We start from the raw sequence: 20,215 nt of genomic DNA on the forward strand, positions 1-20,215 counted from the left end.
TTTTTATTTATTTTTGCCTTCTCGCGAAGTGAGAACTGAATTAATTGAATGAGAAATACTCAATCGTCTGTGAAAAACTGTTTCTTTTTTGTTTTGTTTGCTTAATTTCTTTTATAGATCATTCTAGCTTTATTATAGTATTTGAATAGAACATATGGCAACGATTAGCTAATTCTATTCTTCAAATGATGTAAATTTTGTGCATTATGAGTTATAATATGAACGAAATATAATACTGTTAAGTGAATCTAGCGTCAGAATGTGGCTTTGGTAAACAAATACTGAGTGAATTTTAAAGAATGCATTTATTCTATTGTGGTTTATGCGCTGTCGGCGAAGTAGATTTAATTCAATCCAATAAGTTTAAATGAAATGCAAGAAAAAATTCGTATAATTTAATATTCCGTACAAGGAAGTCATGTGGTGTACACATCAGATTTTTTCTTAGGGGTCATCAAGACCTGTGCAGTACTTTTTTGAAATTTTGGAACGTTAAAAAACGATACGTAAGTTTCATCCCCAGTTCTGGTTTTATAAATAATAGTGGTGTCCACCATTATTAAGATAATAATTTGAAGATTCTTTACTGTTTCTGACACGCTCTGGTTTTTGATTTGTTGCTGTTTATGGGGAGCCCAATCATAAACTATTTTTACGTCTTTGTAGGAAGCAATAGAAGTATTGAAACCACGAAAAATTTTGGGTATCATATTTCAACGGAAATAGCCATTTTGACTGTTCCTGAATCCATTTAAACTATTTTCTTTCGTGACGTCTTTACGTACGGATAGAATAAAAGACTAGTTATTCCAAAACGGATTGTAAAAAGGATTTAAAATGGTTTCAAAACGAAATCTTTCGTGACGTCTGTACGTACGTACATATGTATATATCCCGTATAACTAAAAAACGATTGGCAGTAGAAGGTTAAAATTCTGTATATGGGGCTGCTATAACATCTAGTTGTGCATCTTCCTTTCTTACTGCAATCGGTGGAACGAAGCATTATATAGATACCCACACTCTTACTCAGCTTAAAATTTGCTACCTAGCATTTATTTTCGCAATTGTTTGTCGCACTCATATACACTCATGTCCATAAATTAAGGATAATTGGGAGTCACGCGGAAATCGAACTCTAAAATAAATATATCACCTGTAAAATCACTACACACATCTTCAAGAATCATATGCAAATTTCAGGAAGTAACCAGGTGACACCGATGGTACGTCACAATGACGAGAGTGCAAGAGAGTGGTATATAAGGAATACAGGCAAAGAAGTAAAATTGTTCGCAGGCGTTTTATAAGCATTTCAGTGCAATAACCGAATAGATATGACACAAAGGACGCATTAGGATGATTTTTTACGTGGTAGAATTATCGGCCGTCTGGAATGTGGGCGTACCCAACTGGAAGTATCAGACGAACTTGGAATTGCCCAAAGGGTTATCTCCAGGCTTCGGCAACGATTCCAAGATGATGGTAATGTGAGCAGACGTTACAGCATAGGTCGCCGCAGAGTTACACCGTCGAATGAGAACCTTTATTTGGCAAATACTGCCAAAAGAAACAGGCGGAGTACAGCCTCAGACCTGTCTCGTCAGCTCTCTTCAGCCACTGGTACGACAATTTCAAGGCAGACTGTGTAGAAACGCTTACGGCAGATTGGCCTATATGCTCGTAGACCTGTCAGATACGTTCCACTTACTCCAACTCACTGTCGCCTGCGGTTAGCCTGGAGTACAGAGCACGCATTGTGGACACAGCAACAGTGGGCTTGGTCGAGTCTAGGTTTAGCTTGCTGTCTGATTCTCGCCGGACTTTCATATGGAGAGCTCCAGGTACCCGTTACCACCAAGAAAACATCATTGAACGACACCGTTACGGTGGTGCAGCTCGTTTGGGGTGGAATTATTCTGGGTTCCAGAACTGACCTGCATGTTCAAATTGGAACCATGACAAGCCAAATCTATCGGGACGTCATTCTGGAACAACATGTACGTTTGTTTCGGGGCGCCATGGGCGCAGAATTTGTGTTTATGGATGACAACGTCCGTCCTCACCGTGCAAAATCGTAAGCGAATGCCTTCAATCGGAGGATATCACCCGCATGGACTAGCCAGCATTCTCACCGGACTCGAATCCAGTAGAGAACGTATGGGACATGGGCCGACGAGTTGCAGCCCGTCAAACTCCTCCTACATGTCTACCGGAACTTCGGAGAGCATTGCGTTTTGAGTGGTATAATATCCCCCAAGATCAGATCGATAATTTGATACTCAGCATGCCTAGGCGTTGCATCGTCTGGGAGACATACAATGTATTAACAATCATATCAACCATGTAATATTGGTTTTTTGTAATTAGGATTTTTTTTTTTTTTTTTTTTTTTTTTTTTTTTGTAATTTGCTCCAGGGAGAAAAAATCGCTAATTTTTTAATAATATCAAACATATAGCATCTTTTTTTGCTCTTTACCTTTTGTTTAATAAATAAGCTTTACAAGTAAGTCAAATTTGTTTTGCTTCTAACTCTTCCTTTTCCTGATTTTGCATTATCCTTAATTTATGGACATGAGTGTACTTCCAATTACGGAAATGTTCTAAATGACGAAATCTAACCTTTAATGCGGTCTCCCAGTGCCTATACCTATACTCGTACCTAGGAAAGTCTTATACTTGTTATAAATAAATATAATTAAAAGCTGTTTGATTCCTTTACGATAAAAATTGATAGGGATATTTAATTTCAAAATTTGCAATTTTTGATGTCATTTTCAACTTGCCTTGAGTGATTGGTTAGCTAAGTTGATCTGTCATTTTATAACCAAAGTGCCATAAAACTAAGAGTTGTTAGCTTAAATATTTTATTCGTTTTCTTTCAAACTAACATTGTGCTGATGGTATTTCTGTTGATATTATATAATTCATTTTAGCAATAAAGACTTTTATTATGTTTTATAATAAAAAACTTTATTTCTAAAATGCATTCACCTTTTATTACTTAAATTATAGAAATAAAAAATTACCAGTCGTATACAAGCCTAAAGTTAAAAGGCAAATATCCGTAGAACTGCTGCCCCACCGTTGAGATTTATCCTTTACTATCTCTTATCTTCAACATCATTTAAAAAGTTATTTTCCCTTATATATCTTGTCAGTTACTATTATTAGCTCAAAGGGCGTTAGCCCAGCCCAGAAGGGCTATTAATTTGAAAACGGCATTTTGCGTTGATTCACTTTTCAAACTGTTGCCACCAAATATTATCGCCATGTATTATATTTAAAGAAACTAATTAATGAAGAATCTGCACGAATGAATGAACGTTTCTCGCATTCTAAAGAGCCAACGGCACTTAGAACCATCAAATTTTGAATAACGTAGTTCTCTAACGGAGCATGGGCTCTTGGAAGCCCGAATTTTGAATTTCGAATTTGTTTTATTATCTATTTAAAATTCTGTCTAGCGACTTTTTTTGATTAACAGACTCAAATATTTCAAAGCGAGCAAGGACAATACTGCACGGAAGAAAACACTTTTATTTCCAGTGCGCGAGATTGTGTTTTAGTTTAGTTTAGTTTAAGGGTATGCTGCAACCTTCCTAGCCGGCAATAATCGGCCTCATAGTTAACGCAGCACACCCGACGCAGACAAACAACAACAAAATAATAATAATAATAAAAATAAAAGATTAAAATATTTAAAGTTCTATTTCTATGATAGTCTTGTTTGCATTTACAATCCTCATAATTTCTGTTGCATAGCTATTCAAGAATTTTCTTTTTTCAATTACATTTTGTTCATTTATTTTTCCAAATCTCGTCTTCACACTCTCGGTCAGTTTACATTCTTCCATAAAATGAGCTGCATTTCCGTACTTCCCACGAGCCAAGCATTGATCATTGCCCTGGAGATTAAAACATTTTAAATAGGCAGGGAATCTACCATGATCCGTGATAACTTGAATAGTATCTATATTATTAAAAAAAATCCATTTTTCTTTTTATGGTTAAAATCCTCAAGTAACCCTTATTTTTATTTGAACCATTCCATTCCCGAGTCCATTTCTCAATTATACTTGCTTTCATTTTTCTCAAGGTAATTCTTCAGGAATCATTAATAGCCTCATAACTATCACCCTCTTCCAGGGCAGCCTCTTTAGCTAGCATATCCGCCCTTTCATTCCCGATAACACCAATATGTGCTTTGACCCAATGAAAATATATACCATTTTTCTTTCTTATTTTGTTATAAATGTTTTTTATATTCAAAAGAAGTCTATTGGTTGGTTCCGGATTTGCCAAGCTATGTAGGACCGAGAGAGCATCAGAATAAATATGTATTGTAAAATACTGTTTTAAGTTTTTATAACTCCACCGCAGTGCCTCTCTAATTGCAACCGCTTCAGCTTGATACACTGATTTATTTCCGTCTAATCGTATTTTTCTAGTATAGATTTCGACTCCGTAATAAAAAATAACAAAAGCGCAACCAGCTCCATCTTCATATCCGGAGCCATCAGTGTATATATCAATCATGCCAGTATTCATATAATATTTATCGTACGGTATACCCTTGAAATCTTTTGGATGTATATTAATAAAATCTCTTCCTGTCAAGGTGTTACCATTCAAAACATCACCATTTTCACATGTTAAAATCTTTTTAAAACCATAGCTGGGTAAAAAGTTTTCATAATAAAAGTTATAAAAAATTGAGAGTGGCGGAATGCCAGCAAGTAAGCAAATAACTTCTGTACGGAAAGCTCTTGTGATTGCAAGCAGCCAGCTCCTTTGCAATGAATCCAGTTTAGTTCTCAGTCTAATCAATTCCCCTGCCCGGCAGCCCCACATGCCAATACCATATAAAATTTTTGACCTAATAACATTTAAATAAATATCTCTAAGGGTAGTGCTTTTTAACTTTAAAGTTTGTGAATCAAAGGTACTTCTATAATATTTTAAAATTTTCTCTATATCTCTGTGAATCGCCTTAAAATGTTCAATAAAGTTAACTTTTCATCAATAATTACTCCAAGATATTTAAAGTGACTTTTAAAATTAATCTTGATACCATTAAATTTCAACTTTTTCTAGTAGTTTTACCACCCCTAGGAAAGAAAATGGCATTTATTTTTTTCATTATTCAACTCTATATTTTCTTCTCTACTCCAGTTTATAAAATTTTCCTCTAAACCCTTAAAAGTTTTTTCAAGTTTCTCTAAAGAGTCATCATAGACAATAGCCAAAATATCATCTGCAAAACGGAATAATTCAACACCAGTCATGTTAATAAAAATTTTATTGACAATGAGGCTCCAGAACAGGGGTGCGCTGCAGGAGCCTTGAGGACATCCTCTTTCAATATCGTAAACAAGATGGACAGAATCATTTTTATTTTTGAAAACCATCTTCCTATTTTTTAGATAATCTTTAATTATTTCAAATAGTTGTTTTGTGATCCCTATTTTCTTCAATTCAGATAGCAGGGACGGCCAAATAATTGAGTTAAACGCTCCACGGATATCGAAAGAGATCAGGGCAACATGATGTCTTTGCTTCTTATCTTTCAAATGAAATAAAACGTTATATAAGGCCAAATCCGTAGACTTGCCTCGTTGAAAGCCATATTGCCTGTCACTAATATATTTTATTTCTCTTAACTTGCGTTGAATTCTATTTGTAATTAGTTTGTCTTGTAATTAGTGCGCGAGATTGTGTATTGGAAATTCTAAAGACATGCTGTTTTTAAATATTTCATGATATTGCTGCTGAATAAAATTTTATTTGTTTTAAGTACGAAGAACATTATATTTAATAAATAAAGGTAACAAACAAAAGGTGAAAAAAATCTCCCTTTTGGGCTTAGTATAAAATCTTAAACCTTTAAGTTTTTATTTATTTATTATTTTTTAAAATACAGAATTTCGATCTTATATCGAATTTGAGAGGATTCATTTTTAAACTAATAAGCGAACTGTAATCGTTTGGTATAAAATTGTTCTAAAAATATTTTTCTTACTGTTGCCATTCACCATTTTCTGAACTTTTCATTTAAAACTGTTATTTGCTTCAAAACCGTTGAATATTTTATTATTAACAAATAGTTATATTTATTATTGAAGTGGCAACGCCATATTGGTATCATGTAACCGTTGCTTAGCAACGTAAGAAATTGTTTAAAATTGTTATTCTGAAAGTTTTATCCGCTAGTAGATGTATGAAAAATTTGTAACTAAAAGACTGTATTCAAATTACCTATCTCCGTAAACTAAAAATAAAATTTATGTTTTACTAAGAAGATCATCTGTTATTTTATTAAATGCTGCAAAATACGTTACACCGTTATACCACTTCCGGCTGCTTTTTAAAAAGTTTATATGTGCTTCAAGTAAAGTTATACCTCCGGATGTCCGGTTTTGCACAAAATCTAATCAACTGTTTATATGAATGCAGAAACTTATATGAAAAATATAAATTCTTTGAAGCCTGATATAAGAGTTATCGTAGGCGAAAATATCGGCACATGCGTTCAAACATACAGGAAATACAGATATCATTGTAGAAGTTGTAAAAGCTGACATTGCAAAAGTTGACAGTAATTCGAGATTATTCACTGAAAACTCACTATCGAATTTTTAGACAGAAAATTTTACCTCCTTTACTTATGCATAAGGCTAGTTGGAGGTGAAAATAATATGATGATATTGATGCTGTTAACAAATATTTATAAGCAATCTAAACTCTTTAAAATTTGAAGTATTCCCCCCATTTGTTTATATTTTTGTATTATACTCGTTAAGTTCACAATAGTGTAGTTAAACATGTAGAATAAATTTAAAAACTTATGACTAATGTTAGGAATTTTGATTGGAGGTGTCAGAAATCTAGAAATCATTGCGAATTTGAATGATATTATGAAGCAATTTATTATTTATGTTAGAATTCGGGTATTATTTTATACAAAATATTAAAAATATACGATTTAATTGAAATTATGCATAGCTTGTCATTATTGTTCTTTGATTTATCTTGTTTTCTTTTTAGGCCTCGTGAAGCTAGGCGTGCACTGCATCACGGGAAGGAAAGTAGCCATTAAAATAATCAATAGGGAAAAATTAAGCGAATCTGTTTTGCAAAAGGTAAGGACAGCTTATACTTCTTACTTTGTTGATATGATTATTGCATACGTTCATAGATTACATATGATTTATTACTATTAATTGATAATTATTAGATATTGCTATAAAATTATTAATTAATAACAGATCTGAGATGATGCAGTGTTATTAGTAGATTCTAAATCAGATATAATTATTGGATCATTAATTATTAAAAAAATATATTAAGAATATGTTTCTGGAAAAATTATTAAAAGGCTCTGAAATAGAAAGAATATTTTCGCTTTGGAATAACTTTAATAAATTCAACTACTCTCAAGTTTATACAAACGAAGTTCTAAATACAAAATGATAAAGTATCCACACCTAAACATCTAGTGATAATTCAATACCATGGTTAAGTTCTGAAATAAATATTCGAACAGTTAGAGACTGTTCGCACATTTTTAGACGACTTTGATAAGCGATAATAAAAACTCTTTTGCTGCAAAAGAAGTAATTGCAATCGTACTATGCTTGTGAAAGTTTTGTTTTTAATCAAAATGGCGAATATAACAAAGCAGTGGTTCGAAGGCTACATTGACGCTATTTCCGAAGAGAAATATGAATAGTCCGTTATCCAAAAACGATGTGAGAGTCATGGTTTTGTGATATCTAAAGCGTCGATAGGTAATATTATCAACAAGAAAGGAAAAAAACGTTAAATTGGAGCCTCAAGTGGGACAAAAATTCCAAACAAGTATCCAAGGAAAAAACGGACATCTTCGACTATTGCAAAGGTACGTTGTTTAATGTCAAACGAAAATCCCCCTAGTCAAAGGACAGTTACAAAATCATTAAAATACTCGGTGTCCACTATAAACAAAATGATAAACGTTCATTTAAATCTTAAGAAAGCGAAAAAACGCAATGTGCATCGTCTTCTTCCAAAGCATATCGCTCAACGCAGGACACGCTGCAGAATTATATATGAGAAACACTTATCCAAAGAAAAATGGAAAACAATTGTCACAATAGATGAAGCATGGGTGTATTTAAATGATTGTAACAAAAAAAGAGCGATTTATTATTATGAAAGGGGAGAAAAAATTTTAAGTACATGGTTCAAAGAATCGAAAGAAAGTTTTTCTAAGGGATTCATGATTGTTGCTGGTTTTTCTTATAATGGCAAGTTAAAAATAAAGAGAGTGCACAGAAATGTCAAGATTAACTCCAAATACTATCAGGAACATATTTTATCGCCAATGTTTCTGAATGAAATACCATCGCTTTACCTACAGTGCCATCCATCTGTGAGATTCCATCAGGACAAAGCTAGCAGTCACACATCAAAATCCACAGTAAATTTCCTAAAAGAAATGGAACAAAAAACTGGTATCAAGGCTTACCTTTCACTGATATACCTACTAAATCTCTTGATGTGTCACCTATGGATTTTTGTGCTTTCGGACTTTTTAAAACTGCATTATCCAAACGTTGTCCCAAAACCCTAACAGGAAAGCTTTTCGGGAGGAATAGGAGAGAATATCTCTTCTGTCACTTCAAAAGGCATTATTATCCTGGAAATTGCGGTGTCGAAAGATATTTCAGAATAAGGAATGTCAAATAGAACATTTAAAACACAAGAATTTTATGTAATTTAGTTTTGTGAGTACAATATACATCGTCTAAAAACGTGTGAACAGCCTCTGTAGATCAGCTTCATTCTAGCGATCGAATTCAATCGACGATAAATCCCAAATCTTTTGCCAACGCAGGGCAACGAAAGTGTAAATTAATTCGAGAGGCGTGACAGTAAACACCATTTTAAATCCATTTTACAAAGCATTTTGTAAAAACGAGTCCTTTATTCTGTTCGCACGTACAGAGGTCACTCTAAATCATCTTTCAGATGAATTGGAGAGTAGTCAAAATGGATATTTTCGTTGAAATATAATACCTGAAATTTTTCGCAATAACAATACTTCTTTTACTTCGTACAAGGAAGTAAAATTGAGCATATAAGCGTATAAACTAATTGGTATAAAATACATTTCACCAAATAAGTCTTTACCAATGTAGTGAAAGTCTCTGAAAATAAATGTAAAATGAAATTATAGCAGTCTGTTTGTAAAGGTTGGTTATAAATTAATATCATCATTACTGATATAAATATAAGTACTGCATTACTTTAAACGAAAAAAAGATATTTTAAGAAAAATAGCAATTCTAGCTTTCTTCCAAGAAAGTTCTAGATTACCAGAGGATGGAATTTCAGAGAAGATCGAATCTCTTCTTACGTAAACAAAAGGAAAGTAAAGTCTCTTGTTTACCAATAGAAAAAAAGAACGTTTTTGCATTAGTTGACGTCAAAGTTTAAATATTTATCCTTCGGGACTCAGTGTCTTTAAAGAATGAAATCATTTAAAGTTTATTTTGTATACGTTAGGATTGTATTTCGTGTTTCTTCCTTAATTTAAAAAAGATAAATTAGCATAGCGTATTTATGAAATTTAATGAAATATTATTATAACAACATTTCTAAAATTTATTTCATTTCATTCATTTTCATTTTAGGTAGAACGTGAAATTGCTATCATGAAGCTCATCGAACATCCGCATGTGCTGGGGTTGTATGATGTCTACGAAAATAAAAAATACTTGTAAGTAATCACTGCTTAAAATTTGAGTTTTTTTACACAATTAAATAATGCATAAATACGGGTTATTTAACATTGAATACTAAATCAAATCTCTTAGATTTTTACAGTTCTAATTTTTATACAAAATATTATAGCCCATTTTTATTAAATAAATATACCAATCTGTCTTTAAAGCAAACAGGCTTTCAGTTTCAATGAAGGATGAACAAGATAAAGTTATTTAAGGCTTTCAGTTTCGATGAAAGATGAACAAGATAAAATTATTTAAGGCTTTCATTTTCGATGAAAGATAAACAAGATAAAATTATTTAAGGCTTTCAGTTTCAATGAAAGATAAACAAGATAAAATTAAGCGAATCTGTTTTGCAAAAGGTAAGGACAGCTTATATTTCCTACTTTGTTGATATGATTATTGCATACGTTCGTAGATATGATTTATTACTATGTAGAGTTGCGCGCCTCCAACCTGCACGCAACCAAGAGGTGACTGTTGAAATTGGAAAATAGACAGAGTCTTGCTAAGGGTTTAAGTCCCTTTTTATTCAACTTAAGAAATTACAATTGCGTGCTCTTGACGCTCACAAACTACGCCGACCCGGCGGTAAAATAAAAATAAGAACCTGAAAAGAAATAATAACAAGACTCTAACTACGAGGCTCTCTAAAAGTATCTAACCTCACCGCGTTTTACAATACCGCTGCTAATTCAGCAAACTTTGAATATCACGTTGAACGACTGACAATTCTCCGAGGCAAGCACACAGGCCGAAACGCGGGGTTCTTCAATTTCTGGCTAACTACCTCCGCGCTCGTGAAGTAAGAACAGCACATCTCGAACTCGTTTCCTTTCTATTTAACTCAGAATACTTCCGCTGATAATTTGAATCCTTGCGCGTTCTACTAAAATTTACATACTCTGGCATTGGCAGTTCCAGGGGAAAGTAAGGCTTGACAGGAAAGATAGTTTAAACTTAAAATAAATGTTAGTTAAAATAAATATAAACCCTACAACTATTAACTGATAATTATTAGATATTGCTATAAAATTAAGGCTTTCAGTTTTGATGAAGGATGAACAAGATAAAATTATTTAAGGCTTTCATTTTCGATGAAGGATGAACAAGGTAAAATTATGTAAGGCTTTCAGTTTTGATGAAGGATGAACAAGATAAAATCATTTATTAACTGAGTAAAATAGGTTAGCAAACGATAAAATTATTTCAAACACGATGTAAATTCGATGTAAAAGGCAGTGAACTGAAAATGAATCAAAATACACAAAACGGAAAGTGCCACTTTTATCTATCCAAAAAGATTGCCAAACGGAAAAGAGTTTCTTCAAGTACTCCAGCTGTCAATGTGAGAAAAGGGAATGAAATTGTATAGCCTGACTTTAGATAACACAATAGCTGCCAATGAAACTTCTAGAAAATTCGACCAAAAGGGTACCCGTCTTTCAAAGACACTTTTAATAATTTTCAGGGAACTATTGCACTGATAATATGGACAAGGAGATTAAGACCACTCGATACGAGAATACTGAGAAGAATTCTCAGAGACACAGAAAAGCATCCTTCGCAGACTTGTCGCCTAACAAAATTTCGTCTGCGCAGGGCGACTTTGTTTCGATGTTGCTCTTAGCTATTAAACCAATCAAAGTATAAGGGCGAGTCAAATGAAAGTGAGCCAACCCCTCCTCAGCAAGAATGGTTCGGTCCATCATCTGCGGCGCATGCGCGTAGCATAGAGACAGCCTTCATGTATGAAAGTGGCGCGAAAGTGTGAGGTTAAAGTTCTTTAAGGCGCTCTTACACTGGGTTGAAGACGGTAGCGTGACATAATGGACGCTCCAAAAGAGGAACAGCGTGGTGTGGTCAGGTTTTTGACAGCTGAAGGTGTTTCCCAACATGAAATTAGTCGCCATATGACTACTGTGTACGGTGAACATTGCATCGCATTGGCCACTGTGAAGCGTTGGAGCAAACGGTTCAGAGAAGGACGTGGAAGATGCAAAGAGGAACAGCGTGGTGTGGTCAGGTTTTTGACAGCTGAAGGTGTTTCCCAACATGAAATTAGTCGCCATATGACTACTGTGTACGGTGAACATTGCATCGCATTGGCCACTGTGAAGCGTTGGAGCAAACGGTTCAGAGAAGGACGTGGAAGATGCAAAGACGATCCAAGACCGGGCCAAAGCCACCTTGCAATCACCCCCGACACAATTGCACAGGTTGATGAGCTGATTAGACAAGAACGGAGGATAAGCATCGATGAACCGGCAGAGCGTGTGAACATCAGTCACGGTTCGGTTCACACCATAATTCATGATCATCTCGGTTACCGGCTTTTGTGTGCTCAGTGGATGCCCAAGATTTTGAACGACCGCCAGAAGACGGAGAGGTTCGGCGCTGCTTTGACTCATCTCATCCGGTATCACAAGGAGGGTGATGACTTCTTGTCTGCAATTGTGACCGGAGACGAATCATGGTGCCACCACTACGAATCTGAAACACGCCGGCAAAGCTTACAGTGGAAACATTTGAATTCACCACCCCCGAAGAAAGGAAAGGCTGTCATTTCCTCGGGAAAGGTGCTATTGACTTTTTTTTTTCGATCGTTAGGGGCCATTACTGATTGAATTTGCTAAACGTGGAGAGACAATCAATAGTTCGCGATATTGTGCAACGCTGGATCGGCTGCGTGTCGCAATCAAGAACAAACGACCTGGAAGATTGACGAATGGTGTGATCTTGCTACACGACAATGCTCGTCCCCACGTCGCTGATGTGGTTAAGACACAACTGGCAAAGTTCAAGTGGGACACGCTGCAACATCCTCCATACAGCCCAGATTTGTCGCCATGCGACTTTCACATTTTCGGGAAACTGAAAAAACATCTCAAGGGTACCAGATTCGTGTCGGACGACGCCGTGAAAGAGTCGGTTACATACTTTTTGAATCGACAGCCCAAGTAGTTTTATGAGACGGGGATCACGCGGCTCATTTGTCAATGGGATAAATGTCTCAATGTTCATGGAGACTACCTTTAAATAAAGTACTCTGTTTGTCATATATTCGCATTGGCTCACTTTCATTTGACTCGCCCTTATAGATGACTTGATTTGTATCCAACAGCAGATATTCATCAGTCTCAAAACAAGCGTAATAATTTGCCAGCTTTCAATGACTTCTTTTTCAAATAAGTTACAATAATAATAAACAGAAGATTCGTTAGCACACAGAAATCAACATTCATTTAAAATCCCAATAAAAATGCAAAAGGTGAAAACTAAATAAAATATGTTAAAAAATTAAATATTAAAAATATTAAATATTTAAAAAAATATCTGAAAGCTTTCAGATTTTATATTACGTCCAAAGGGACGTTTTTTTAACGTTTTGTGCGTTACTTTTATTTATTAAATATCATGTTCTTCGCGCTTAAACCGTAAAATTCAATTCAACAACAATATCACAAAATATGTAAAAGAACATATCTTTAGAATTTCCGATACACAGTCACGTGCGATGGAGATAAAAATGTTTTTTTTCTTTCCGTACAGCGTTGCCATTGCTCGCTTTGAAATCATTGAGTTTCTTAATAAAAACTCATCAATGCTTTACAAAATATGAAATAAATAATAAAACAAATTCCAAATTTGGGCTTCCAGATGCCCATATTCGGATGCACACGTACCTTATTCAAAATTTACTGCCTCTATGTGCCGTTGTTTTATCACAAAACGAGAAACATGCATACAGTTATGCAGATTCTTCATTATTTAATTTCTTTAAATACTATACAGGCCGATAATATTTGGTGGCAACAATTTGAAAAGATCTTTAAATTCATAAACTTTAATTAGGCACATATCCGCTTCAAGGATATGCTTTGCACCTATTTTGTATTGCTCTGCAGCATATTACGTCACATTTTCCCTGTGATCTTTCTGAACTGCGAAATCTTTAGTCCAATCGATGCTTAGGATTAAAACAAAGACTTTCTGGCTTATAAAAATGACAGCAGTAGCAGATTGCTCTTTCCTCTCCTTTGTTTAGCATCAATGTTTAGCTATTGACTCGCAGTTGCAATCCTGTCTTAAGGCAAAATTTCCCACAGTGGGTGACACTGCTCAAAGATCCCCAAGAGAGAAGTAATCATCTCACTTAAGTAGGTTATTGTTAACGCTGTAGCAGTCTACTAGGCGGGGGGGGGGAGAAATCTGTTCCAACAAAAATTCGTAATACACGGATGTTTTAAATGTTTGAGAGAAATAAATTTTGCCTTCTTGTAGAAACATTAGGTATTTTTGGAAGCAGGCAAGAGGAAAAATGAGCAACGCTTTCGCCGGGAATCGGAACGCGGACCTCTGGAATACGCGCCCAGTATATAGACCACTACAACACGAAGGCACGCTAAAAAGGCAGGAGAAATGCCTTATATACTCCTCCTTTTAAAGGGAGCCAGAGGTTTTTAGGGGACCCAATTGCCAAATCCTGGGTGTGGAGATTCATCATCTACCACCCTTTAATTCGTGCCCCACTGTAGTAGACATTATGTATATTTGGAGGCAGGCACGATAAAAAATGAGCAAGGCATTCGCGGGGAATCGAACCGCGGACCTCTGGAATACGCGCCCAGCATGCAGACTACTACACCACGAAGGTAGGTTAAGAAGGCAGGAGTACACTTTCTCAATGAAAAAAAAAACATAAAGAAAAGTCTCACAACAGAGGTCATTAATTATTTTTAAAGCACTGAAAAAAAAAGGAAAGGAAAGATAAAAAAACGAAAAAGGAAAAATAACGAAACGAAAAACACAGCTTTCCCCACTTTTATTTACTTAAATCAAAGGGGGAGGTACAGCTTTGTGTAGCATATTGAAGATAACGTAATTTGCCGATTTCATCAAATGTGAAATCATAAAATATTCTTTTATGGTAAAATTTTATCAGACTTCTGTGATTTCCCACAATGCGAATTATTTTTTGCACTAGTGAAGGTTTAATTAGTTTATAAGAAGAATCTCATATTAATGCAGAATTTTTATGTGTAAGACAAGAAAACGATCAGAAAAAATGTGATGTGTACACCACATGAATCCCTTGTTCGGAATATTAAATTATACACATTTTTTGCTGCATTTCATTTAAACTTATTTCCTCGAATTTCACTAGAGATATATTTTTATTTAATCATTTCCAGGCAAGGCAGAAATACATAAAACCTCAAAATATCTTTACAAAAACTGAAAAATATAAAACACTAAATATAGTTAAAACAACTGAAAAAACTCTTTTTACAATTAAAATTAGAGTTTGTACGCAAAAACAAGCAATTCGGCCAACGGGCAAGAAGGCAGACTTTTCGATGCACAAACCTGAAAGCTTCCTTTTGGTCTCTCTCGGCAAAAAGACACTGAAGGTGCAGAAACTGACTGAATTCACTATTATGCTAAGTTTCAAATGTAAACAAGTATGGCTGTTACAGTAAAACAATTAGGCTTTGCCGCGCTTAAACATTTTTAAATTGTTGATAATTGTACAGCTATTGCACGCAGATTAAGTAAAAGTCTTAACCGGATGATAAGAACAACATAATTTAATCATTTTTAAAGCATAAAATGCACACTTTACTAATATATATGTATATATATTCATTTGGTGCAGCTGATTGCAACCAAAAAATGGGATGTACAACTACATGTTATAGCAGTTTTATATAAAAAATCGCAACGTTCTGAGGCTACTCGTTTTTGAGTTATGCGAGATACATACATACGTACTTACAAACATCACGAAAAATACTCCTCTGGATCCTTTTAAAATCCTTTTTGTAACCCATTTTGGGGAAAAGAGTCCTTTAATCTTTGCGTATAGATGTCACGCAAAAGATCGTTAAGCTGTATCCGAAAGTGGTCAAAATTAATATTTTCGCTGAAATATAATACCCGAAAAATTTTTGCGATTACAATTCTTCCTTTACTTCGTACAAGGAAGTAAAAAATAATAAGTTCCTGTGTGACAAACTAAAAACATTCTTATGACAGAAAATTAATAACACTGCGAAAATACTACAGCTGCATATGGCAAGCTTTCCACTTTGATTCTCTTGTGTTAGTTCCGCTGCAGTAAGCATAGATCTTAGATCTAAGAGTTACAAGCTAAGCAAATAAGTTTTATTTTATTTCTATCTAAATGTTATTTAGCTAGATGTTATTACCTTAAAGCTTCAGAGTCTCTTTAGAGATTAATTTGCTCATTAATTCTTTCGATTTCCTTATTAACTTTTCCGTAATTATAAAACAAACCATTATTTTCTGATTAATGAATTGTAAAATTAACAGTCATAATTGAAAATTATACATCTAAGTATTCCTTTGCTTTTTAAATGTTTAAACTGCATGAAAATCTTCATTAACTTGTAGGGTTCCTATTTTCTTGTCTAAGAGGAAACGTCAAGGAATCTAGGAAACGATGTCGAGACTTACCACTGAGTTCAAATCTAGGAAACCTAGGAAACTATCAGAGGCTGTTCACACATTTTTAGACGATGTATATAGTATTCACAAAACTAAATTACATAAAATTCTTGTGTTTTAAATGTTCTATTTGACATCCCTTATTCTGAACTATCTTTCGACACCGCAATTTTTCAGGATAATAATGCCTTTTGAAGTGGCAGAAGAGATATTCTAACCCATTCCTCCCGAACAGCTTTCCAGAGTCCTGTTAGGGTTTGGGGACAACGTTTGGATAATGCAGTTTTTAAAAGTCCGAAAGCACAAAAATCCATAGGTGACACATCGAGAGATTTAGTAGGGATATCAGTGAAGGGTATGGCCTTGATACCAGTTTTGTATTCCATTTCTTTTAGGAAATTTACAGTGGATTTTGATGTGTGACTGCTAGCTTTGTCCTGATGGAGTCTCACAGATGGAATGCACTGTGGGTAAAGCGATGGTATTTCATTCAAAAAAAATTGGCGATAAAATATGTTCCTGATCGTATTTGGAGTTAATCTTGACATTTTTTTGCACTCTCTTTATTTTTAATTTGCCATTATAAGGAAAACCAGCAACAATCATGAATCCCTTAGAAAAACTTTCTTTCGATTCTTTGAACCATGTACTTAAATCTTTTTCTCTCCTTTTATGATAATAAATGGCTCTTTTTTTGCTACAATCATTTAAACACACCCATGCTTCATCTATTGTGACAATTGTTTTCCATTTTTCTTTGGATAAGTGTTTCTCATATAGAATTCTGCAGCGTGTCCTGCGTTGAGCGATATGCTTTGGAAGAAGACGATGCACATTGCGTTTTTTCGCTTTCTTAAGATTTAAATGAATGTTTATCATTTTGTTTACAGTGGACATCGAGCATTTTAATGATTGTGCAACTGTCCTTTGACTAGGGGATTTTCTTTTAATATTAAACAACGTACCTTTGCAATAGTCGAAGATGTCCGTTTTTTCCTTGGATACTTGTTTGGAATTTCTGTCCCACTTGAGGCTCCAATTTGACGTTTTTTTTCCTTTCTGTTTGATAATTTTACCTATTGACGCTTTAGATATCACAAAACCATGACTCTCACATCGTTTTTGGATAACGGAGTATTCATATTTCTCTTCGGAAAGAGCGTAAATGTAAGCCTTCGAACCACTGCTTCGTTAAATTCGCCATTTTGAATAAAAACAAAACTTTGAAACCACAGACGATAATTTTGACTTTCAAAAACACAGTACAATTGCAATTACTTCTTTTGCATCAAACGAGTTTTTATTACCGCCGTCCAAAATCGTCTAAAAAATGTGCGAACAGCCTCTGTATGTAGCGACTTACCACTGAATTCAAAATCTAGTAAATTATGTAGCGACTTACCACTGAATTCAAATCTAGGAAATCTAGGTAACTATGTAGCGACTTACCACTGAGTTCAAATCTAGGAAATCTAGGAAACTTTGTAGCGACTTACCACTGAATTCAAATCTAGGAAATCTAGGAATCTATGTAGCGACTTACCACTGAATTCAAATCTAGGAAATCTAGGAAACTATGTAGCGACTTACCACTGAGTTCAAATCTAGGAAATCTAGGAAACTATCAAAGGCTGTTCACACATTTTTTAGACGATGTATATTGTATTCACAAAACTAAATTACATAAAATTCTTGTGTTTTAAATGTTCTATTTGACATCCCTTATTCTTTCGACACCGAACTATCTTTCGACACCGCAATTTTTCAGGATAATAATGCCTTTTGAAGTGGCAGAAGAGATATTCTAACCCATTCCTCCCGAACAGCTTTCCAGAGTCCTGTTAGGGTTTTGGGACAACGTTTGGATAATGCAGTTTTTAAAAGTCCGAAAGCACAAAACTCCGTAGGTGACACATCGAGAGATTTAGTAGGGATATTAGGGAAGGGTATGCCCTTGATACCAGTTATTTGTTCCGTTTCTTTTAGGAAATTGACAGTGGATTTTGATGTGTGACTGCTAGCTTTGTCCTGATGGAGTCTCACAGATGGATGGCACTGTGGGTAAAGAGATGGTATTTCATTGAGAAAAATGGGCGATAAAATATGTTCCTGATAGTATTTGGAGTTAATCTTGACATTTTTTTGCACTCTCTTTATTTTTAACTTGCCATTATAAGAAAAACCAGCAACAATCATGAATCCCTTAGAAAAACTTTCTTTCGATTCTTTGAATCATGTACTTAATTTTTTTCCCCTTTTATGATAATAAATGGCTCTTTTTTTGTTACAATCATTTAAATACACCCATGCTTCATCTATTGTGACAATTGTTTTCCATTTTTCTTTGGATAAGTGTTTCTCATATAGAATTCTGCAGCGTGTCCTGCGTTGAGCGATATGCTTTGGAAGAAGACGATGCACATTGCGTCTTTTCGCTTTCTTAAGATTTAAATCAACGTTTATCATTTTGTTTACAGTGGACACCGAGCATTTTAAGGATTTTGAAACTGTCCTTTGACTAGGGGGATTTTCTTTTAATATTCTGAGGCTAGTCGTTTTTCAGTTATGCGAGATACGTACGTACATACGTTCGTACAGACGCCACGAAAAATTCTCTTCAGAATTCATTTTAAAGCAGTATTATAATTTTTTTAGGGAAAAGGAGTCTTTTATTCTGTCCTTACGTACAGATATCACGCAAAAACACCGTTAAATTGCATTCGAAAGCGGTCAAAATGGATATTTTCGTAGAAATATGCTGCCTGAAACTTTTCGCGATTACAATACTTCCTTTTTACTTCGTACAAGGAAGTAAAATGGAAGAAAATACCTTATGTACTCAAGAGAGGTGCTGACTCCCTCTTTTTGGTTGGATCGGCCGGTCCTCCTTTAATAACTTTTTAATAACTTATTATTATTAACTTTAATAACCTAAGTAACTCTAGTGTGAGTCCGCATGATCAAAGAATAGTATTAGTGTGTTTTGTCCTCAAGCAGATAGCCTGAGTGTGCTTTGCCTTCATGTTGTACATTTCCTCACTTTGTAAATGTTAAATTACTGTTGAACGTGAAGAATCTTAAGAACTGATAAGCGAATAATCGCTTGAGTTCGTGTGACAAGAAACAACATGATGGAAGGGTAATTAACCTTTTATTATTCAAATAGTATTTAACAGAACTCCGTCTTAGAGTGTACAATAAAAGCCGATACTTGGGCTTGAACTTAAGAGGCTAAAACGTAAACTAAAACTAATCTTAACTAAAGAGATAAAGCCGAAGCTATCAAGATTCTAACCGAATTGACCCCTTAACGCTAATTGACTGCGAAGCTGCCAAGGGCCTAAAGTACGGCCGAGCTTAATAATATCTTACGAGAGAGTAGCCTAAAAAAGGCGGACGCGTGCAGACAGAATACCTGGTAAATCTCTCTCTAAAACCGAAGAACTTCGCGGTAAAATACCGCTTCTCCTCATCATGTATTCAGCCGTGATTCTAAAACTACTTTCTGGCCGGAAGTAGTAGGTTGAAGTTAAGAATCGATAAGAAAGGAACTTTAACTTGAAATTTAACTGTTAATAAAATTAACATAATCCTTACAATATAAACCGACTCTTCCAGTTTCTTTAGAATTCTTCCAGATTTACTAACATTAGACGTTTTTCCAGATATACGTATATACTCTGGTCAAAGATAATTCTGGTTTAAACTCCCTTGCGTGTTTTCTTAAACTGTCACAAAATTGAATTCAAATATTTTCCTATGTAACGTTAACCGAATTGCTATTATTAAAGAACGATAAAAAAATGCCGCTTGTGGAAGCTTTCCTGGGATTAATTTCTAAGGCGGAATTGATGTTACCTACATTTAACTTTCAGTGAGTTAGGTGTATGTTAATTTTATTACAGTTATTTTTAAAAATTTTGAAACACCTTCCTTTCAGTTCTTGTTTCCCACTTACAACTCCCTACCA

General features: G+C 34.6%; 1 protein-coding gene across 2 annotated transcripts in view; it reads left to right on the plus strand.

Annotated features, from left to right (window-relative positions):
* The window catches only part of LOC118192136 (serine/threonine-protein kinase BRSK2-like), a 320,182-nt gene that overhangs the window by 159,794 nt on the left and 140,173 nt on the right, over nt 1-20,215 (plus strand). For both annotated transcript variants that reach the window (XM_085822811.1, XM_085822812.1), the window contains exons 2-3: nt 7,049-7,143; nt 9,679-9,764. In XM_085822811.1, coding sequence (XP_085678937.1) covers nt 7,049-7,143; nt 9,679-9,764 — 181 coding nt within the window. The remainder of the gene's footprint in view (nt 1-7,048; nt 7,144-9,678; nt 9,765-20,215) is intronic.

The sequence above is a fragment of the Stegodyphus dumicola genome, chromosome 8 (assembly GCF_044657685.1).
Source record: "Stegodyphus dumicola isolate Sdum_Otavi_A_Nest chromosome 8, ASM4465768v1".
In the NCBI taxonomy this organism is placed as follows: Eukaryota; Metazoa; Arthropoda; class Arachnida; order Araneae; family Eresidae; genus Stegodyphus; species Stegodyphus dumicola.